The sequence below is a fragment of the Tribolium castaneum genome, chromosome 4 (genome assembly GCF_031307605.1).
Source record: "Tribolium castaneum strain GA2 chromosome 4, icTriCast1.1, whole genome shotgun sequence".
NCBI classification, from domain to species: Eukaryota; Metazoa; Arthropoda; class Insecta; order Coleoptera; family Tenebrionidae; genus Tribolium; species Tribolium castaneum.
The window spans coordinates 22,720,042-22,744,606 of NC_087397.1; the positions used below are offsets into that span (position 1 = coordinate 22,720,042).

A 24,565-nucleotide genomic window follows, 5' to 3' on the forward strand; every position below is an offset into this window, starting at 1 on the left:
GTCATAAATCTTCTTCCAGCTAGCTACGCATTCGAAGAAGGATGCATTAAAAGTTGCCTACTTACAATTTAATTTTTGCTTTATATCTAACAATTAAGAACAGTTAACAAAAATCTAAAATATCTCAGGTCTGTATTTTTAAATTTCCTATAAAATGGTTTTTTTAAATTCTCAATACAATGCACCGTTATCAAAAATTCGTATCAACTTTATTAACAGACATTTTATTTAATAAAAAAATATCTAGGCATTTATTTCAATCAAAAATGAATCTTCGACCTACATTTACTTATAAAGAAACACTGCAAATGTCAAGAAACTCTTCAAGTCTAAATTTGCGGCTAAAAACAGTAAAAACAGTTTACACGTAAAACGTATGCGCCAGCTCCCAGAGGGTCTAGAGCCTTAGGCTAGACGCTCTTGATTCACTTGATCAGTTTATTGCGATCAGTCGCATCATTTTACGACCAGTCACATTGTTAGTGGAGATAGCTCTTAACTATCTCTTATAAATGTTTAAGTCAAAATCATTAGTTTTAAAAGCTGCATTTAAAAATGCAAAAAAATGTGGGGTATATTTGAAAATAATTTTAATGAGGCAGGAAATTAGTATCTATTGCTTAAAAAGAGAAAGTTTTTACTTTTCTAACATTTGGAGGTGACTAAACCAACTCGCTGGGACATCCTGTATACAGAGTTGTGCGAAAGTATGGAACCAAGCGTTTTGTATCAAATTTGTTACCAACCTGACTACAAAAATCACAATCACTAATAGTCACCCGATATAATAAGTACTCTAACAAAACATAAAACATGGTTACTTAATATTTCTTTTATTTACAATTTTAAAGTACTATCTACATTTCAAAGACAACTGATCCTTCAGATATGTCTTTTACTTTTTCCTATACGTACAGCTTCTTCAATTGTATCTGGTAATGTCACATCCACAGTTTCTGGAAAGAGGAGCGTTAAAAACCCCGCTATCACAGCCATGATAGTATACAATATCGCAGGTAATGGATCCCAAATTTTGGCCTAAAATTTTTCATTGTTCACATCTTATTTTTAAAATATCTGCCCTGTAATACCAGTAAAGGAGTTTGGGGAGCCACCATTGAACCAATTGTCGCAAAAGTAGAACATGCTCCTACTAAAGAATGACGTAACGATGTCGGAAATAATTCGCTTGTTACAACAAATATCACCGTATAAGCTGCCGTAGCGCCAAATTTTGCCAACAACCACAGAGTAAGACTTAAATTTGAAAAACCTGAAGCAGTTAATTTATCAGTTAAAGTAATAATTCCATTACCAAACGTCAGATTTTACGTCTAATTTTGCTGTCACTCATTACTTATTGAGTACTCTTTTTTAATAAAATTACAGGAATTTAGGGAAACTTTTGTATGTAATGAGTTATAAGGAGCTTATTACTGTTTAACTTGTTATTCGTTGCGCTCAGTCATTTTGGCAAACATTATGCTCCTTAAACAAATCGGTCTTTTATAACTGATTATGTAAATGACCAAGGGGTCATCTACTGCTCACAATACTTGTATAATTGTACATCTTTTAGCCGTAGCAATATATTACAATACTCTAGAGTGCAATACAGGGTGTTCCAAGTTTTATGGCTGAGGCAAAAATAAATATTTCTAGTCGAGTAAAAAAATAAATTAATAGTGTGAACAATAAGGAATTAATTATACCATTTGAGATTTTGATAATGTTCAAAAATTTTAAGGTATTTACAGCAAACTCCTGTACTGTACAATACGAAATAATACTTAAAACTACACAAAATTACTTAACATTACTATAGAAAATATTTGAAAATACGCGATAATAAATGGATATTCCGTTCTAAAAGTGATACTAGCCATATCAAAACTTTTATGTAAAACCAAAAATAATCATTACGGACAGTGATGTTAGCAAAACAAGTATGAATTTAAAAGGAAAAAACAGCTCCAAATTGTCAGAATTTCAATGAATAAAGGAACCGAAAAATCGGATTATTCAGCAGAAGATAATTTAGATAAGGGTTCAATAAATTTGGAGCAGCAAATTAAAGCGCGTCCAGAATTAAAAAAAATACATTTAAAGTGTGAGCAGTTGGAAATATACAAGGTTGTCCAGCCCAGCTCCCGTCTCCTGTAGTTCAGTTGTTATTAAAGTTAGAATTTTGATATGTTGTAGATGTTATGTATACTCTAGGACACATTTCAGGAAAATATTTTTGATTAAACAGAGTGTCTCAAAAAAGGTATGACGTCATAATAATAATTTTTTTTGAATGGCATGCTATTATTTTTTGTGCTCATTGTGATACCTTTTTAGCTTCTTACATGTCTCTAAAAATTTTTTTCAAATCAGTTTAGTGATTACTGTTAAAAAAACAAAAAAAATCGGTTTTGTACTTTCAGTTTCAGTAATTAATAAAAAATAGAAATGGTGCATTTTTAACGATATTATTACTACGTAAGTGATAAACAAGGTATAAGAGACTTATTAAGTAAGTTTGATTGATTTGAATTACTATAGAGTGTTTACAATTTATTTCCATACTTTTTAAATTTTAGAGCTTTTTATTTTTCTTATTTTAAATGACAACCTTATCTTATTTTTATTTCGTTCGATGCAGAATATAAAAACAAACATGTTTTCTTATTACAACTCTATTGCAAATTCTAACACTGACAGAATGAGTTTTTAGCATATAACTCCGAACATGTTAAGATTTACGTTAAAGTTATAATTCTGCATTTAATTTTGCATTAAATGATATAAAAATAAATAGGGGTTGCCATTTAAAATTAGTAAAATAAAAAGCTCGAAAGTTTGGAAATAAATTGTAAACACCCTGTAGTAATTTAAATCAATCAAGCTTAATTAATAAGTCTGTTAGACCTTGTTCAACATGCACCTAGCAATAATGTCATCAAAAAGGTACTGATAATATTTTTTAGGAATTTTTAAAACTAAAGGTGTAAAATAAACCGATTTTTTTTGGTTTTTATTTTTTTTAACAGTAATTCCCGAACCGATCTGAAGAAGTCTCTAAAGGCATGTAAAAGCTAAAAAGGTATCAGAATGAGCACAAAAAAATTATAGAATGCCATTATTATGAAATCATACTTTTTTGGGACACTGTACAGTCAAGAATATTTCCCTGAAATGTGTCCTAGAGTATAAATAACCTTTAGAAAATATCAAAACTCCAACTTTAATACTATCTGAGGTTTAGAAGACCAGAGCTGGGCTGGACCACCTGTATGTAGATTGGGAGCGTTTAGGAAAATTTGACGTTTTTAATTTGAAAGATTAAAAGAGGTAGTGGAAGATTCTTTGCAAATAACAATTACCTACCTGCTGGAATAAATGTGTAAACACAACAGGAAATCCCGGTTATGAAGAACGAGCCACTTAGTGACCACCTTCTTCCTAATCTGTCCACAATATAGATGCAAGCAAAATATGCTGGAATTTCTACCAGACAAGTTAAAATAAAATCCAAGTAATTATTTCCCGCCAAGCCCACTGAATTCAATGTCAGGCCAAAGAAAAGAAAGGAACATGTCATCCAACAAAAGAAGCAAACAACAAGCCGACAAATCAAAATTGGAGTCTTGAACACATCAAAAAAAGAATCATTGGACTCGATTTGGCTCACTTTGAAGAGTTTCTCTAACGAATGTTCCGATAGTTCTTTGCCGTTTACGCTTGCTACTTGTCTTAATGTGTTTTTAGCATCGTCTGTTTTGCCTTTGCTCAAATTCCATCTAATTGATTCTGGAATTATCCAGAAATACACAAATAAGAACAATGGAGGAGTGTACAAAAAGTAGTTAACGAGCCTGGAGATTATGTTTAAAATTGCTTGATTACATGACCATTTATAACATGCCTCCAATCTTGAAAGATCCAGGCCAAACCAGCTACGAAAACTTCTCCTAAAGTGTACGAAGAGCTCAGTAGTGTGCTTATTAAGACTCTTCGTTTTGGTCCAACCAATTCAACACCTGCAAAACGTTAATAACACCAATAATGTTGTAAGAAAAATATTATACCTAAGATAAATCCACAAACGTAACTGCCTGCACCGAAAACAGCATCCAGAAATTCAAATACTAAAAACCAAACATAACTAGGAGCTTGTGTACGAATTAATCCACAGATGCTACAGAATATTAGGCCTAATACAAATACGACCTTACGACCAAACCTTAAGTTTAAACAAATTAAAGGCTTTAAAATACGTCGATACGTCTATTTTACTTATCAGATATGATTCCCGAAAAAAACATGCTTAGAAATTGGCCCATGTTGTTAACGGTGCCAACTAATGCTAGCTTCCATACGTTCTCGTCGCAATGAAGGTTATACTAAAAATAAGAATGTTTTTAAAGATTTTGGGCAATATTTGCATAACACTAAATTGGTCAAATTGCAGGAAACTAATTAATTGTAATCATTTCGTCACTTGAATCAAATACCTCTTGTATTGTATTCTTGTTCAACAATTAGTACTTAAGTATATTAAAATTTTTCTCTGCATGTGTTGCAAGCCAACTATTTGGTTCTTCTAATAATAGAAGATATCGCAAAAAACTCTGACTGACCTTTAATAAAATAATTAGAGACCGAATTTTAAAACTTTAATTAGGTTTTTTTTTATCCATTCATACAGCAGAAGGAATAAAAATACAATTTTTAATACAATAAATTCTCTTGTTTTGTAAAAAACTTTATGTTGCACAAAAAAGCTATAAAGAAGTTTTAATAAATTGTTGAACCTAAATTATGTTTAAATTTGTTGCTTTAAAATTACTTCGTTTTTGTATAAGAATTTATCTTAACTTAGAAAATGAACTGTAGACCGAACCAAAAGTAATATATCTTTTTTGACTCATATTTTTCAAAACAAAAAAAACTACAACAGACCGATTTTCTATGCTACATTTGACCCCATAATGACATTTCTAATGTCATGAATAATTTGAGTAGTGACGTCATTTTAAATTAGTGTTTTATATAGATAGTAGTACTCATTTTTATGTTTCTGGTAAATATAAAAAATTTAAAATAGAGAAAAATATAATAAAAAAGTTATAAAAGCTATTGTCAATGGTACCTATTACACAAACAGTTTTTTTTCGTTCTTGCTTTATTTTATAAGTGGGGATTGTTTTCTGATTAAATAGCTTTAACGCTGAGAAACTAAAAAGCTGAAACACAATAATTATAAAAAGTAAGATTGAAATTTTGAAAAACTAATAGAACTAATATCTAATAAGTGACTGAAAATACCATAGAACTAAAAAAAGAAACAATAATAAATTGAAACACTTACATTCTAAATAAAAAAGCAGTACGTCAAGTTATTAAGAGATTAAAAAGCTAAAAACTTTAGGAACCTATTTATTTTACTAATTGTGCTATAGATTCGCAAATTATACAACATACAAAAAACAGAAATTTTGAAACAATTTCAGTTATTAATTAGAAGATGTCACAGTGATGGCACTATAAATGAATGTTTAAAAAAATAATTTTTGAAATCGTTTGCAACACTTACCTCATGTAAAATGCTTTTTTCCCTTGTCTTGTACACAAACTTATTGCATTTTTCCAATTTTGTTGTCATGAAAACGCTTTCTTCTGTACAGTTTGCAAGATCGTCTGTGATATTAACTACGTATCTCATACATTTCGCAGGAATAGCACCAATAAATGGGACAGCATTTTGAATCCACGGAGGGTCAAAATGAGAATTTTCTCTATCACATTTAGGAACTTCACATCTAAAAAAAGTTTGTAAATTACTATGCAATATACTATACGATTGTAAATGCAAAAATAAAAAGATGACAAACAATAAATGAAAGAATATATGCAATTGAAAACTAAATTTTTTTTATATTGGTTAGAGTAATTTATAATAAAAAGCCAAATAAAAAAACTTTTAAGAATTCAAGAATCCTCACCTGTAAGCAAAAATATTCTCCTCAAAAAGGAAAACATTATTTTTTATTTTTTGGTGCAACTTTTAAATATAAGATTTTTTAACATTTCTTAATTTTTTTCTTTTATATTCTTTATTTATTCTGAGCGTCTTTTTCTCTGAGTTGTTGTAGTTTCACTATATTGTCACACCGTTAATTTATTGATATGTGTATCATGTACGAAAAATGAATTAAAAAAAATAGCGACATCTTTTTGTAACAAAACGTAATGAAAATGATTAGGTCTTAATTTATATACTGCGTGTTAGGGAATGGTCTAGCAAAAATTTAAAGGTAGATTGAGAATGGCAACATAAATTAATTAAGCAAAATTTATGTAAATAAAAAATGCATAGTTTTCCCAAAAAATCATTCTGAAATTAATGCGCCAAATTTTGAGAACCGCTGAACTAGAATTATAAAAATTAGCATAAATTTTAATATTATTGAAAAAACTGCAGAGGTAAATTACCTTCTTGGTCCAGAGCGTTATTCTTCTACTTCAATTTGTACTTTATTATTAAATTTTACAAAAAAAAACCAAAAATATTTCTGCCAGAACCGGGATTCAAATCTCCAACTCAAATGAACATGTTGGCCTCAATTTTGAATAATTCTTAACTCGTCTGATCTTGACAAATTCACATGCTAAGCCATTCCCTAACACCCTGTATAGTGAACACTGCTGTTTTCACACATATACCGTGACGTCATAATATCCAACATACCGTATTTGTATAAGATAAGATATGTTACAAATCGAAAATCCCTTTTTCATCTAACGTAAAACTTTAACACCCGATTTAACCCCCTTAGCCCATAGGGGGTAATTAACTAAATAGTATTGTCACGGAGATTAACGTATGTCTGCAAAATTTCAGCTTATTTGAACAACAGGAACCCTCTGGTACTTGATTCGGATTTTTTTTCATTAAAAAGTAATAATAATAATAATATATTTGGTTAAAACATACAAAAAGTTGTAAACCACGTTAAATAGTACAGTTTAACTACAAACATATAACATATAACATATAATACATAATATACAATCTTCAGGTACGCCGTAAAAATTCTTCTACTGTGTACTTACTAGGTTTTTTGAATTAACAATAAAAATAATATTGTTTATTATGTAGAATACAAGAAAAAAACAAAACGATACTGAAAAAATATAAATAGAAGAATAAAAAAAAAGAAATTTGTACATTAGGAAATATTCAGCACTGCTGTTCTTCCACATTCCCATATGAAATATGTATATCACAATTACATCTGCGATATTAACAAGTTCTTAAGTTTAAATTAGAAATAAAATGTTGTATTCAACTTGTTTTCGTTTTCGTGTAAATCGGTTCATTTATTTATGAACAAAGCTTAAAATTGCTTTAAATCTGTTAAAAATAATCTGACTTTTCGTCTTTGAAAAATGCCAAACACTTGTCAAAACATTCTTTTTTATTCTATCGTTGTACTATACACGTAAATAAAAGTTGGCAATATCTGCTCGTAATTCCTTTTTGAAACACATCACTCAAGGATAATGAACAACTTTTCTTTATTTGTATAATTAACTATAACTCAGTCAAATTAGACAAAAAATTCCTCGAGAGGTGGAATTTTTTTTAAAAGCTTTCTTTACACTTGGGTAGATATATATCACAAGTTTCTAAAGGTGGGGGGCGAACTCGAGGCGGGGGAGGGGGCTAAAGCTGTAGGAAATTGTAGGAAATTTTATCAGCTTTAATTTTGGTAAGAAGATAAAAATTGAAAGGAGTAACTGTTTTTGAGATATAAGCAAAAAAAAACAAAAAAAACTGCTATAACCCCCTCCCCCTCCACGAGCTTACCCTCCACCCTCGGGGACTTTTGATATAAGTCTACCCAAGTGTAAAGAAAGCTTTTAAAAAATCCAACTCTCTAAGATTTTTTTCCACGATTTGTCTAATTTGACTGGGCTACTACTATTATCCACATATTTAAAAAATTGGTGTTATACATCATTAATCATTATAGTTTTTTTTTAAACCGTTTATCATGGAAATATATCCCACAGAAAACTTATGACTTTTAACTCCATATCATTAAAAATTTTTTTTCCATTCTTAAACAACTAGATATGTTAAAAATAATGTGAGCGTTGTTACACGTCTTTGTATTCTTATACGTAAAAGCATAAAAATGTGAACAAAATTCTTTGGATTCAACTTCTTTTCATCCATTTTTGGTTTGACGTCATTTGTATACCTCCCAGTAATGTAAAACAATTTAAGTAATAGAATTTGGATAAAATAAGAGGCAAATGATTAAGCATTTTTTACTCAAAACTGACAAAAAGGACAATTTACAAAAAAAACAGTATAAAAATACATTTCATTGACATTTGTTTTTTAAATTTAAATTTTGCTTTTATAAATTATTTTATAAAACTTTTTTAATGTACTATTAATTAAATTATTCAAAATCACATTGTGAGAATTTGTTATCTGGCATTCGTACCTACTCCTTGTTCTTTAATCTCATTCTATTTCTTCTGCCATTCATTTTCTTACTTTCAAAGTTCTCTTTAACAGTTCAATTTGACAATAGGAACAATGTTTTCTCGTTCAATTAAATTATTGAATAACTCCTGTTCAAGTGTTAAAATAATAAAAAAAACACTTTATTTGTACTAGCCAACAGGCGGAGTTCTAATGAACAGAAAAGTTGGCTGTTCTCTGCTCTTCCATTTCCACTCAAACCTTACAAACAGGAGGAAAAATACATCAAACGAATAAAGAGATAAGACAGAAAAAAAAACAAAATAACCAGTAGGTAGATTCTTATGAATTAAAACTAGGAAAATTTATATTTCAGATTCAAATTATTTATGCCTTGTTTTTAAGCCCCCAAAATGACTTTTTATTTCTGGACCAGGACATTTGGCGTCTTAAAAATCAAGGCAAAATCTTACAAATTTAGCTGTTTGCCCAAAAGCAAACAACCGAATAGGGCCTAAAACCTCTTAAAATCATTAATTTTTATCCACCCCAAAAGTTCCCAAATATGTGTAGGCCACCAAAAGTTGGGCACACGAAAAACAGGGTAGAATCCTACAAATTTACTGTTTTCCCAAAAGTAACCATCCGAAAAAGATCTAAAAAACTTACAAAATGCCTTGATTTTAGACACTCCAAAAATAGTTTTTCATTTCTGGATCAAGCCAATTGGCGCATGACAAAGGTCTTAAAAATTATTACCAAATAAATTTTGCATACCCCAACTGTAATCAACTATTATATGCACATAAAAAAATACACCTAATTGTTCGAAGTCTACTAAAATATCTCAACACTCCATTATGAATTTTCATTTAGAGATCGCTATTAAAACTTTAATGTTATCGTAAACATGTTCGGTTTGTGTCTTAATTATCAAAAAATATCACACGTATACGACAACGTTAATCAAGCGTTGGTAATTTTAACAAAGACGTGAACGTAAACGTTGTCATGGCATGGAAATATTTTATTTGTTTTCAACACCCTGTTGTATGCTGAGCGGAAGAAATACACAGTTGGTGTTTTGGTGTTTAATTTATTGTAATAATTATCAAGATTGCACAACACCAAGTAGGAAAATTTCAAATTACAATACTAATGTCGATATTAACGAAGAATAATAGTACAGTCAGCAGTATAGTCGGTATATTATTATATTATGTTATGTCCGATTTTTGCGATGTGATGTTTCTTATATATCAAAAATGTAACAAAGAAAAGATGAAAGATTAGATGATAATGGTACACTAATATTTGCTAATGAATTTGGGGTTGGTAAATACGAGTATGAAAATGAACAGTACAGTTATAGATAATTAGTAATGAGTCCAATGAGTGAATGATCTTATATCTAGGGTTAGTACAGATGATTATAATGAGTAATAGATTGATGATATTAAAAGGTGCATTAACATGCAACAACCCCAATATTCGACTATGCCTTCATGATAAATCTTGGATTCAGAATATTTATAGAATTAATAAAAATAAGTGCAAAACATTCCCCGTTTACATTCCGACTACAATCCGATCTATTCTTACAGCATCTCCTCTTTCACGACAGCTTATACCGTTTATAGGTATGTGTCTATCGAGGAGAATCATCGGCACGACCATCAATCCTGAATTCGTCTTCAACTCATGAGCCTTTGGCGAATCAACAGTTTTGTTCAATACGATAGTTAATTGTCACAATTATATTCAACAAATCAGCATTGCTACATCAATAACAGTGCAACAAGCAAAGGTATAAAGACAAAAAATGCTCTTTTTTCAGAAAATAAATTTATTAAATGAAGAGAAAGCAAACTCTTATCAGTAAATAAATCAGTCTCAATTTCATAACACCATTCTAACCAGTTCTATCATTTTAGATGAGTTGATATTAGTTCTACAACATGCTTTTCAGGATTAACTTGAATTACATTTTCCCACTTGGATGTATCTTGAAAGACAAGCATATGAGTAGTATAATCACCATCCACAGCCAGACCTATAAGAACGTAGTTCTCAATTTGAGACTTCAGTACCTCTAAATCTCTGCCAGTGCCAGCTTTACCGCTTGTTCCGTCTTCTGTTTTTTTTTACCAGGTTAAAGTTCAACTATGTCCTCTGCAGCAGCAAGGAAGCTTTTTGTCTTACATCCAATTTTGCCAGGTTCACCGGTAGCATCAGAATTGTATTTAACTTCAAAGATAATGGCGAACTTATCCTGATACCCCCATCAATGTAGACAGATCGCCTCTTATTATTATTATCAATATAGTTTAATGGATATTCCATCGCACCTTTCTTATATCCAGCATAAAGCGTTAAGATTGCACATATGTGGGCGCATATTGTAGCTTCGTTTAAACACTGTAGAAATTCAAAAATACAATTCAAGTGTTCACAGAGGTTATTTAGTTTGTTACGAAACTTTGTACAGTCTAGCGTTGGTAATGAGTTGAAGATCTGTCCGCAAGAAGTCAATTTTGATTTAATATCTTCTGGAAGATTTTCATAATAAAGCATGAACATATCTTCGTAAAGGCTTTTAATTTCCAGATTTGGGATTCTTACATATATATTTCCGCTCTTTGCTACATTTTCTATTGGTTTCTCTAGACTGCGTGCCAAACAACCTCGTTGTAAAAAAATTGGAAACTGCATTTGGGTTCGGGTCTATTTCCTCACAATACAGCCCGAGAATGTGTTGAACATCTACTGCCCGTTGATATTCGATTTCAATGGTACCAGAATCTTCATAAAACAGTTTTTGAATAGCACTCATAATTTCGACAGATTTCCTGAGTACTGACAAGTTTTCCAGTCAAAAAACCTCCGTCCGACCAAAAACACCAATCTTCAAGATCTCTACCATTTATGTAATTAAGGACGGAGAATAAGCAGTATCTGGCACCTTTCTTGTATTCACCAGAACACGAAGGCTGATAATAGCCGTTGTATTTTGCATTGATGTCGCTAATTATTTCCTCGGTCTTCTTAGCATCTCCCCCTAAGCCACAGCGTCTCTTCACTAAAGTTTCAACGTCTTGAGCAGTCAACCCGTAATATTTAGAAAATCTCTCGTCGCTCAAGAAGTATACCGGCGTTGTGTTGTCCATAGGTGCCAGTCCATAACTTACAAATTTGCAAATGCCAGTGACCAAAACAGCTTGAAGTTTCAACTGTTCATCTCCTGTCTTCAAAATAGAACATATCACATTAGTGATAGTAGTTCCTATCGCACGTACTTGTTCTTCAGAAAGCTTACTCTCCATGGCGGCTACACAAGGCTTGTCAACTTCATCTACCAAAAACATTGGTTTTCTATCCCAATGTATCCTCAAGCTCTTAATCAAATTCTTCAAACCAGTGATCACATCAACTATAGAGAGATTCTTAAGGTCAACATCACTGTAGTTTACCCAGTTTGTACATCTTTGTGATCCAGAAATGAAGAGCTATTTTTGGGGTGTCTAAAATCAAGGCATTTTGTAAGTTTTTTAGATTTTTTTTGGATGGTTACTTTTGGGAAAACAGTAAATTTGCAGAATTCTACCCTGTTTTTCGTGTGCCCAACTTTTGGTGGCCTACACATATTTGGGAATTTTTGGGGTGGATAAAAATTAATGATTATTGAGAGGTTTTAGGCCCTATTTGGTTGTTTGCTTTTGGGCAAACAGCTAAATTTGTAAGATTTTGCCTTGATTTTTAAGACACCAAATGTCCTGGTCCAGAAATAAAAAGTCATTTTGGGGGCTTAAAAACAAGGCATTTTGTAGATTTTTTAAATGTTTTTCGGATGTTTACTTATAGAAAAACAACAAATTTGTAGAATTCTACGCTATTTTTTCATGTGCCCAAATTTTGGTGGTCTACACATATTTGGATACTTTTGGGGTGGATAAAAATTAATGCATTTTGAGTGATCTTAGGCCTTTTTTAGTTGTTGACTTTTGGGAAAACAGTTAAATTTGTAAGATTCTACCTTGATTTTTAAGACGCCAAATGTCCTGGCCCAGAAGTAAAAAGCCATTTTGGGGTGTGTAAAAACAAGGTATTTTGTTAGTTTTTTAGAGTGTATTTGTAGGATTTTACCCTGTTTTTCGTGTGCTCAATTTTTGGTGGCCTACATATATTTGGGAACTTTTGGAGTGGATAAAAATTAATGATTTTTGAGAGGTTTTAGGCCCTATTCGGTTGTTTGCTTTTGGGCAAACAGCTAAATTTGTAAGTTTCTGACTTGTTTTTTAAGACGCCAAATGTTCTGGCCCAGAAGTAACATTTTATACTCTACTCTTTACACTTTATTTTACTGGTCTGTTGATTCAGATTCAGTTAGATGTGCTGGACTGTATGTTCAGAACATTAAGCCACAAAAAATAAAAAAATAAAGAATCCAAGGTTATTTTTGCACAAAAAATCTTCAAATGATGCGCGAAATTTCTAAACGGAATAATATTTCTTGGACGTTTCGTTTCTGTTTTATTCTGATCTAATAAATATTAAGTCAAAAAATATCTTAAGAAAAACCGTTAAAATTCTTGAAAACTTTAATTCAAATTCTACATGGTATTTGATATTTGAGGTAGTAAAATTAGATGGTATTTTCGACAAAATAATCGATACAAAACTTTTATCTTTGTATAATTTTTTTAAACGTTTTTGTATTTCCTTGAAACAGTATAGTAATAAATTTTGGACAATGCTGGAGTTAATAAATACACTTTCTGTAGAGACTAAGTAGATTTTTTAACTTACCTGTATTCAACATCCATAGCAGTAAACACAAAAGCAATATAAGCTCCTGAATGTAGAATTGTAGCGAAACAAACTAATCCAAAAATAAATGACTGATATTTTCCAAAATCACCAAGTTGGATTAAAACAGAGTCTAAGGAACTATCTAAATTTGTCATTTTTTTAAATAACTTTATGCTGTGAAACTATCAGAAAAACTCTATTTTATGCGAGAAGGTATAAATGAAAACATTTTTTTTTAATATTCAACCAACAATAGCAGCACCTTGACTAATTTTTTTAATGAGGCGACCTCCATTTATGCCTTTAAACGTAATGTGTTTTTTATCGTGATAATTAGTTAGAAAATTTTAACTACCATCACATGATTTTTTAGACAAATTTAAACACCGTTTCTTCTTGTATAAATTTTTTGTTATTACAATCTTAGGAATAAGTAGATCGTAATAAATCGTTATAAAGAAATTATTGTGAATTTTGTATTTTATCTTTTAATTTATAAAAATGAAGCCTTATTATATTTAAATTCAATTTAATATCCATTTAGATAATGTGGACTTTTTTATTGTTTTGCTATTAGAATTTTCGTTTGGTAATGACAATGAGTTAATGACTAATGAAGTACTAATGACATAGTGAATAGTTTCACAGATGGAAAGTGTCTCAGCATTTTAAAAATGTTAATAAATCTAAAAATTGGTACAAAATACAAAGGATTTCAGGTGTTCAGATATGTAGTTTCTCGTTTATAATTCTTATTTTTTATTAGTCACCACAGGCTAATTGATTAGAACAGTTAATGTAAAAAACGTCCTCTTTCTTCAGTTCCATAATCGAAGTCTGTAAGTGTATTGATTGTCGTAATACAAAAATTGTAAAATTATGACAACATAGTTGCTACCAGCTGTTATAATCTAATCAAGTTTTGCGATAGTTTTCAAACTGCCAATAGATAATTAACTTACTGTAAAAATTAAGGTAAAATCAATAACGAAACATCCCCCAGCCGTTATTTCCAAGGTCTCATGAAACATTTGTAATGCATAAGCATTAAACTGAAATTTCGTGAAACTTATTTGTTATAATACGTACATTATTATCTTACCTCTTTTCTTTGCACTTTATTTCTTGTGTTAATTAAGATTTTACAAACAACATTTTTTATTTCATTTGCCTAAAATTTTCTTTTTTTAGTAATATCGAATTATTTTTAGTAACGAATTAACAATACCTGACACATACATCTTTTGCTAACCCAAACCACTACAAGTAATCTAAAAGTCTCGACAGCTAAACCAATTGCTTCATGATTGTGAATTCTACTTGTTCCAAATGCATACATACAATAAATTTGGATGATTCTTGCAATAAGATTTACAAAATAAAAAGCAACCGAAAAAACTAAAACGAAAGAAAAAATAGTATTCATCTGCCTTGAGATATTGCTTAATGTCATATGTAAATGCATGACATTTCTTCTTTTCTGGTTGGAACAGTTGTAGAATACTTTATTAAGTTCTTCAAAATCTTTTGAGATTATAAAAAATATTGTAGTGAATTTAACATGTGCCCAAGTTTTTAGTAAATTGGCGTTAATAGCATGGGCAACATGAACGTTGTTGTCCCATTCATTCGAATATCCTTCGCTTAATACAAAACTTATAACACACCCAATTGTTACAATGTGGGACAGAAAACTTGCCCCAAGCAGCATAACCACACTTGCACTTTTTCTTTTAGGTAATTGTTCCTCCATGGTCATTAAATGATTTACGATGTTTAGTAAAGTATGTTCAAATGTTAGTTCAGAAACTACAATCGAACCAATGTATAATAAATCTAGAAAAATATAGACGATGGCAGTTATTCTGATAACAAATAATCTGTTAGCGAACTTGTTGAAGGTATTATAAATTGAGAAAATGGCTAGAATTGTTGTGAGAAAGCACTTTAAAAATACAAACAATTTAGTCTGTGTTAATTTTAAAACGGGTATTATTTTTTTGAGAAATGGGCAATACCCAAATTGATTCGACATAATAATGTATGTAACAATCAACTAATCAACAATATTAATGTTTGTAAGAATAATGAATAGTATCAACTAAATTACTACTACTTTATAAATTAACAGCAACATAAATTATACGTAAAATAAAAATACAGTAATTTATATAATTATATTATACAGGGTGTATAATGCTCTCCCAAAAATTTCAGGATGAGATTTCTATGAGACAAAATGGGAACGAAAACCTTTATACCATTTTCTCCCTAGATAAATGGTTTTCTCAAAAATAAATAATTTTAAATCGGCCCCACTGTTTGAGAGCTTCCGTATAATTTGATTGTTGAGTTAATGAATACTAGTAATGGATTTGTTAAGAAGAGTCTGCTAGTTAGCAACAAAAAAACTTTCGCAACCAATGTCACGTTTCTGTTATAAAATTTACGTAGGTACCTATTGACCAAATATTGATCAACACAGACTATTCGAGAATCAGGCCTGATAGGAAATTTAAAAATAATTATTCATTGTTTTGTTAGGGAACTATTACCTAGTGTGAAACATAAAAACATTAAAAAATAATGAAAACTAGAGAAGTTAACACAATAAGTTGGTAGCTCCAGATTTAAAATATGACTTTAGGGGTTTATTCAACTTTTTTCCGTAATCTGCACTTGCTTCTCAATAACGTACCACTGAGTTGGTGCGCCAGTTTTTGAGCATACTGTATGGTACAGATCGTGTCTGCTTATCCTTGCAAAGCTCTGATAAAATTGTGTCGATTTATTTAAGAATCAACCTTTATAGTTACGCACAAACTAATGTGATTCATAAACACTATCACATCATTGAATCTTGAGTTAACAAATTTAATTCAAATTAGTAGTAAAATATCTAAAGAATTACTTTTATTACACTAGCAAAATTAGCTTCAATTTTGTAAATGTATGTTTGGTTGCACACTTTAAATAGATACGTTTAGTAAAGTGAACAACATTACAACTTAAATCCACAGTATTTTATTTAAACAAGTATTTTGATCAGTAAAAATAACAAAAGCACAGTAAAATAATAAATGCACAGTAAAAAAACAATAAATGCACAGTGAATAATAGCATTTCAAAACTAGAGAGTGTAGAATTCCACATTTCGAGTTTTACGTTTTCGAGTTTAATCGTTCGAGGGGTATGTTTCCTTTTAAGTCGCTGCAAGCTAGCTACTGAGCGTTTATTACTTAAACTGTGCAAACTAAAACTAGATACTGTGCATATACGATTTTTTTACTGGGCAAATTTTAATAAAATACTGTGCGTGGTTTACTTGTCATTTAAATCTTTTACTGTGCAAAAATGAATTAAATACTGATTATTTATTATTTTTACTGTGCAAAAATTAATTAAATGCTGATCATTTATTTATTATTTTTTACTAATCAAAATCGAATTTATTACTGATCGCTTTATTACTACCAAAATAAACACAAACGCTCTATTAAATATCGCATCTTCAAAAAGGGAAAAATTTGTTAATAATGGTGATAGAGTCCATTATTTACCAATATTTTACCTGGAAAGGTGCTTCTGGCATTTTTTTTTCAGTTGCTCTTTCCTCTTTTGTGTAATGCTCAAAAAATATATATTTGAAAGTGGATTGATTATTTTTCGCTAAATCACGAATATTAACCCAACCTGTATTTTTAAAGTAGGTTTATTTATGTTTGAAATCGTAGGTATATTAAAAAAGGTTTCATAAAGATCAGTCTTAAAGCACAAATCCAAGTTTTAAAAACGAGTGGCTTGCCAAGACTTATTTTAAAGAGTAGTGCTTTAACGAGTTTTTTTTATACATTTTTTTGTAATTTACCTTTTTTGCCTCTTTTAAATAATTGTGAAATTAACTGTCGTGAAAGAGGAGATTGATTCTGTAAGAATGGATAGGATTTTGTAGTCGGAACGAAAACGGAAAATGCTTTGCACTTTTTTTTATTAATTTCGTAACTGTTGATTTAAAAATGTTAGATATTTCATCGGTTCTTAATCATTACACTAAATTGATTTAGTGCAGTTTGGGGTTTCAAAACTATTAGGGATTTTTATACAGTTGTGACCCAGGGATGCGTAATCGGTCTAAAACTGTTTTATTATTTGAAATATTGCCATACCGTTTTTATTTTCTGATGGAATGACTTAAAGTCTACAAACCAAAAATATTTTTATTATACACAGGGTGTTGTATACAGGATGGTGAACCAATGTTATATTTTTTAAATAGAGCACCCTATATATTTTTGTATAATTAGATTCTACGCAAAAAAATAATGTAACTTTAGAGTCTGTCTATCTATGAGTCTGTCTCTTTTCGTTTTTGAATAAATCAAGTTTTCGTTATAAAAAAGACCAATTTTTGAATTTTTGATAAATTCGCAACAGAAAAACTCAGAATACCCTATGTCTTAGCAATAGTCGACTTTTACTTGAAACACGCAGATAATATACAGGGTGTGCAAAAACGCAAAAAGTTGAATAACTCATTTTTTCAAATGGATCACGATATATTTTTTTACACATAGGGATAGCATTTTTCATAAGCTTTCTAGTAATATGAGATTTGTATACCAAATTTGAACTATTTATTAAAGTGTTAAAAAATTATATTTTTTTTATTTACTTTATTATTAATTCTTGATAAGTAAAATTCGTTCAAGTATTAAGTAATAATTAGATTACTAATGTGATTAGTTACATTAGTAGATATCAAAAAATAAATTACCATTTGACTTATCAGATTCTAGGATAACAAATTTTCTTGTAACAAAATATTTTTTTGAAAAATTTAAAAAAACACCTTAAATTTGCTATGTAAACTCCATACTGGTAGACAGCTTATTAAAAATGCTATCGATACATGAAAACAAATATATGGTGTTCTATTTGAAAAAAATGAGTTATTCAACTTTTTGTATTTTGACACACTCTGTATATTATCTGGGTGCTTTAACTAAAAATCATCTATGCTGAAACGACAAGGTATTCTGTTTTTTCTGTTATAAATATTGGTAAGCGACTGGGTAGTGATTTTTCAAATGAAAAGTTGAATAATTCTGAGACGAAAAGAGATAGACCCATAATAATTTATATATAGTTACATTATTTTTCTGCGTAATATACAGAGTGTTCTATTTAAAAAAAATAACTTTTGTTCACCACCCTGTATAAAACACCCAGTGTATAATTGAAATATTTTTAGTTTGTAGATTCTAAGTCGATCTATCAGATAATGAAAACGACATTGCAATATTTCAAGTTTTGGATTTTTTGCATTTGTTATTTTTTTATTGTATTGTGAATAAAATTAAAATCAAAAAAATTTAAGGCGTCCTCATAACACCGGCAAACAGAAAGAAAATTCTTGAAAAAAACTTAAACATTTGTTCTGTTGAACTAGAGACAATTGCCAGTTCTTCTTGACCTGACTTAACCTGATTAAAACTGAAAGAAATGTTATGATTTTATTTTGATCAGACTTTATCTAATGTTTTCTCAAGTATAAAGTAGTCTAAAAATTGTTAAATTTTGCGAGATTGTTCAAGACTTTAAAATCTAATTTATGTGTGATGAGAAATTGAGAATTTTTAATGCCCTGATTTTCCACTATTTATTGGGTAATACATAAATAACATTATTTATTAGAAATTTTGTTTAAGCTGGCGTGTTCATACATTGAATGATTATAATAACGTATGTAGAAGAAGCAGAAAACACCTGAAAAATTAAAATTTGCTTAAACACTTATCTACACTTGTCTGTTGTGTCTTTACTGAAAACAAGAGTGTGTAATTTACAGGGAAAAATCCACCAGCTTCAAAGTTCACATATTCATGTTGTAGTTGCAACATAAAGGCATGAATCTGAAAATAAATGAGGAAAATAAATAAAATACAAATAACTGTTTACCTCCTTCCACAATTTGTAATTTTTATTGTGAGTAGTTAGGTAAAAAGCAGATCGTTTCACCAAATTTGCCTTTAAATAATAACAATTATTAATAAAAAAAAATTCTTGAAGTTATCACAAACCTGAGTCAAACACCTATTCGAGACGTACACACAAAAGTACAACTTTATACAAACGGCACTTCCTATATACAGGCTTGCCAACTGCATGTTGGTTCCAAAATCAGCATACAACAAAAATGCATTTATAAAAATGATTTTAAAATGTGTACCAATCAAAAACAATAACTGAAGTGAAAGCACTTTATTTAAACTTCGACAAATCTCACACAAAATCTGATGTAGGCGAAGAATTTTTCTAGTGTTATTAATTGTACTTAATTTTTTATTTACATTATCAAACAAGTCCGAAATTAGATACACCATTACTGTGTAAAAAATCTCAATAAAATTTTTCAAAAAGTAATTGTAATTAAAACAACAACAGATGAGCACAGTTCAAAAATCAAAATGTCCCTTTATAAAGCTTGGGTAACCAAAACGAGAAACAATAAATATAACATTATAGAATACCACATCGAAAAAATAAAATACCAAAACTTTTTTAGCAAAAAGAACTATTTTTTCGTCTGAATAGTTTTCGTAACTCCAAATTTTTCTAAACAGTTCCAAAATCTGCTCTTCTTTTACTTTAAAAATTGCTAACATAAAGAAGGAATTAATGTGTGGGGTGTAAAGATAAATCACGTCAATAAGGGCAAGAATAAATGTTTCTTTTTTATCTTCGTGTGCGTCTAAATGTTCTGTATTCAAAACTATAACACCTGCAAACACAACTAACACAATATTTGTAAAAAAAGTATACGTTTTTGAGGTATTTAAAAAATTCTTGCTTGTGGTGTCGATATTGACATAGCAAATTCCTAAACACTTCATTAAAAACGCGAAATATTCAAATATTTTTAGCACGTTCTTCATAGTTGATCAATTTGATTATCACTTATGTACAAACAGTACAGGAAATAAACACTTTCAGCGTATTAAATGTAACAACCATTAATCGATTGATAGAGTTATTAAGGCGAACATGAATGTATTAAAGAAAACTAAAATTCTTCTGTGTCTAATGAGAATGTTGTGGATTATCTTACGTATTTTACGATGGCAAACTTTTAACATACTCAAAACGCTTCAATTTTTGTCAAGTCTTTTTTTATTTTTTATTTTTGTCACAATGTTTTACAACTTAAACTATTTTTACTTTAATACTTTACAAGTGCCTCGAATTAAACGACTTACCTTGGCTCTCCTATCTCTACACCCCAAATATTATACTTGTAATTATCGTAATTTTATTCCAGAAACAAGACGAAATTGTGAAAATTTTTAATTTGTTGGTAAATTTGTAAATTTTAAAATTCACATTTATGCTTGGTTATTTATGTTCTTCGAGTTAATTCATCTCATGTTTCATTTATCCTGCTGTTGTAGAAAAAACATTGAATGTTCATCATTTATTGTATGCTATTTTTTGCAACTATGTACAGCTTGTGATATGTCTGATGGAATTGTGTCATTTTATGTTCCCATTTTTGTCTTGTAAGAAATTTTCAAAAATTAATGAAACACTCAGTCAAGCATTTAACGATCAAAACCTAAACAAGATTGACGATGTTTTAACCTTGTATCAAAAATTGTATGACATTACGCAAAGTATAAATGATTTTTTCTTTTTCTTTACCCTCCTTATTCTTGATTGGAAATTATTTCTTAAAGTTTTATATACACATTTTTGGCGTTTATGCCAAAATTGCTTACAAAAGAATTACTGAAACAGGTTTCGCAGGAATCTACGTGATCATCGTTATTTTAATCAAATTATGTTTTTGTGTTTATGTCGCCAACAAAACCATGAGAGAGGTGATTATGTCTTTACACTATGACTAACGAAACAATTTGTTTTTCAGGTCAGCAGTATTAAAAAAACAGCTATTGATATCACAGTGAAAACAAGAAATAAACAAATCAGGGAGAAAGTAAGTTAAATTTTTGGAATACAATTGTTTAATTGAATCAGACGAATGCTCTAGGGTTGCAATTACTACATGAGAAATAACATATTAAAGCTGGAGAATTTTTTGCTATAGACTTACCACTAATGTTCGAGGTACGTTATTTTTGTATTTTTTGTATCACTTTTATTTAATTTTGTTTATAGATAATGACAGCTTGTTCCACCTTCATGTTAATAACGATACAGTTTATTGAAGTCAAAATATAATTATTCTAAGTGGGTATAGTCAGAAATGATTATTCAGCCATAATAAGATGTCCCAACGTTTGCTTTAAATATTGAGATTGGAATTTGATGTGTTTATGTTATAATATAAAGTTTTACACATTTTCATTAGCAACATTTTTCGAATTTTTTGTTTGCTTGTTGTTTGTATTTTTTATGGAAAAACTGATGACTGGAATATTTCATTCGTACCTAAACATGTTCCATTCTCAACTAAAAAAACGAGGGGTCATCCAGTTCTTACATGACTCTTAGAAATATACAGGGTAGTAGGTAATGGGAATTTCGTATGTGAATTTGCCATGATCAGACGAGTTAAAAACTCTTATATCATTTTTCCAAAAAGTGCATACTTATTATCACATCTGTTGAGAGTCGCTGTGTGGCTTATGGTAGTTTATGAGCAGATAATTTTTTTCTGTAAACAAAATGGGAATGGTGGCACATGGGCATTTTAAGAATTTTTTAAAATTGTGGCAAACAAGTTCATTTCTGTGGGAGGTTTGAATCCTGGTCCTGGCAAAACATTTGTTTTTTTTTCGTAATATTTAATAACAATACACAAACTGAAAATGAAAAATAACGTAGTGGACCATGAAAGTTATTTACCTTTGGTGTTTTGTCAATATGTAATATTAAAATTTACGCTAATTTTTATAATTCTAGTTCAGCGGTTCTCAAAATTTGTGAGTTTAGTTTTAGAACGATTTTTTGGGAAAACTATGCATGCATTTTTGATTTACATAAATTTTGCTTAATCGATTTGTCTTGCCATTCAGTATCTACCTTTAAATTTTTGTTAAACCATTCCCTAATACGCTGTACATTACTTAATTATTACGTAACAATAAGTGGATATTCCGGTCTAAAAGTGACACAAGCCACACAAAAACTTTTAGATAAAGCCAAAAAGATGTTAGCAAAACAAGTATGAATTTAAAACGTTGAAACAGCTTCAAAATTGTCCAAATTTCAATGAAAAAAGAAACGGAAAAGTTGGATAATGCAGCAGAATATGGTTTAGATATAATTTCAGTAAATTTGGAGCAATGGAATTAGGCGTTACCAACATCTTCAAAAAATATATCTAAAGTCTCAGAGTGTGAGCAGCTGAAAAAATTTTGAATTAGAAAAATTACACTATGTTAAGTTGGTTTGCTTTTTATCTCTCCGATAGAACTCAGCAAGTTAAGATTGAAAATCAATTTTCGTACACGGTGGTCAAAAGAAACATTTAAATATTAGATTTTTAGAAACTAAAATTTTTAAGAAAGAAAAATAATTGTTCAAAGGTAAGTAAAAGTTGAAGATAATAAAGAAATAACATAAAATGAAGTAAAAGTCAAAGCGAAACATTAACTGAAAGCTTTTCATCTTTTGATGACGAACACGAAAGTAGTTCGAAAGCAATGAGAAACAGAAATAATTAAAAAAATTGAGGATGCAATCTAAAATTAAATGTGGCTAGAAATTGTGAATTGGAACCTAAAATGTAACTAACATTGCTCTATAACTTATCTCTCGCGATCCTAATCAAGCACTCAACCTGCTTTTGTTTGAAAATATACAGGGTGAATCTGTGCTAAAGGTTTATCTCAAAAACTATTAAACAAACATTAATCAACATATATTATTAATAGGGACCGGATTTCTAGAAAGTTATACCGGGTTCGTCAAGTTTTACTCTCAGGCACTTCACACCTCTTAGAAGAGAGAAAAAAAATATGAAATAAGTATATTCCACTGCACTGATATCCAATCTCGCTAGGAAAAAAATATTTTTTTCTATTGATTCATTTGTCCAATAAAAACGAAAAAAACCATTTGAACAAAAAATCACATTAGCTGTTTTTTACATCAATGGATCGGAAATACGAAATAAAATTATTTTGCAAAAATTTGACTTGAAAAAAATCGTTAGAATTGGATTAAAAGCCATTTTGATATTATTCATCCGAAATTTCTGTATAATTTATGAAGGACAAGATTGAGTAGTAATAAATCTTCGCTACAAAAGGATCCACTACCTACCCAAATAACAGTAATAACTGCATTTAAAGCCAGGTTTTAAAGCCAGGACCGGAATAAGCACACTAACGTGTTAAAAATGTTTTTATTTAAAAATTACACCAGAAGTTCAAATTGATGACTATTTTGGTCTAAGCACAAACGACTTCTTCCTTTACAATGTAAGTGATTTTGAGTAAGTGAGCAAATTTTCAATTCATTGGGACAACAGGAATCCTTTTAAATTTGGCTTCGAAAATATGAAACAGACAGACAAACAACAAAACAAGTTAAATAAAAAAAATTAAAAACAAACAATCCTAGAATAGTAGAACTTTCACACAACTAACTAAAATCTACACTGTCGGTTTTAATAATTAAAATAAATAAATTTTTTAAATCAAAATTAACAATCGTGAACACTGCATTTTTTACACTTTTACATATTTTTTCCAAAACACTTTTATTATCAAAGCTTATTTCCAAATTGGACACTTAATAAATGGAGAATGATAAGATTCGATGTCTAAATGCCTATCAATAGTTCATTTTCTCATATTTTTTTGAAAAATTCACAGATAGTAGATGAGAATCATTTGAAAACACATCTGAATTTTAGACAATACATTCAAATTAACAACTCAGCTAACGAACCTGATTAAAGTGTTTGTTAAAAGAAACCCTTTGAATGCATAAGTATCCAGTAACTGTGACATATATGACAAGTAATTTAAAGTCTTTGTGAACCAATAGCGCTTAATCAAGTTAAATTAGCAACTAACCGTCTTCCACGTGGAAATTTTTGTAGAGTGCATACAATACGTTATGCTAAACGTAATTAGACATAAGTGCGTTGTCCTAGTTATCAATTACATTAACAATAAAAATTACAATAACTATTTTGTTAGTCGTATTATTTAACACTTGTGTCAAAACAACACATGTAGGTATGTGTATATTTCCACCATGTTCATGAGATGATAGAAACATGTACAAAACAATGTT

General features: G+C 29.7%; 1 protein-coding gene and 2 long non-coding RNA genes across 4 annotated transcripts; 1 reads left to right on the forward strand and 2 right to left on the reverse strand.

Annotated features, from left to right (window-relative positions):
• Window positions 1-783: 783 nt before the first annotated feature.
• LOC661783 (solute carrier family 22 member 3) lies at window positions 784-13,568 on the reverse strand. Its single transcript, XM_064356341.1, is given in 8 exon segments — window positions 784-1,038; window positions 1,092-1,273; window positions 3,373-3,876; window positions 3,879-4,025; window positions 4,074-4,228; window positions 4,282-4,388; window positions 5,582-5,807; window positions 13,295-13,568. Coding segments are annotated over 8 exon segments (1,494 nt in total). The 5' UTR covers window positions 13,312-13,568; the 3' UTR covers window positions 784-882.
• Window positions 13,569-18,636: 5,068 nt separating this feature from the next.
• Window positions 18,637-20,658, reverse strand: LOC107398337 (uncharacterized). 2 transcript variants are annotated; one of them, XR_010333830.1, is made up of 4 exons: window positions 19,378-20,658; window positions 19,256-19,324; window positions 19,120-19,209; window positions 18,637-19,063 (listed from the first exon to the last, which is right to left on the reverse strand). It is a non-coding gene; the product is annotated as an uncharacterized LOC107398337 (long non-coding RNA). The 2 variants fall into 2 exon arrangements; XR_010333829.1 differs by having other exon boundaries at window positions 18,637-19,209.
• A 538-nt stretch (window positions 20,659-21,196) lies between these two features.
• On the forward strand, window positions 21,197-24,415 carry LOC135265945 (uncharacterized). The gene is made up of 3 exons (XR_010333831.1): window positions 21,197-21,290; window positions 21,332-21,421; window positions 21,473-24,415. It is a non-coding gene; the product is annotated as an uncharacterized LOC135265945 (long non-coding RNA).
• The last annotated feature ends 150 nt before the right edge of the window (window positions 24,416-24,565 follow it).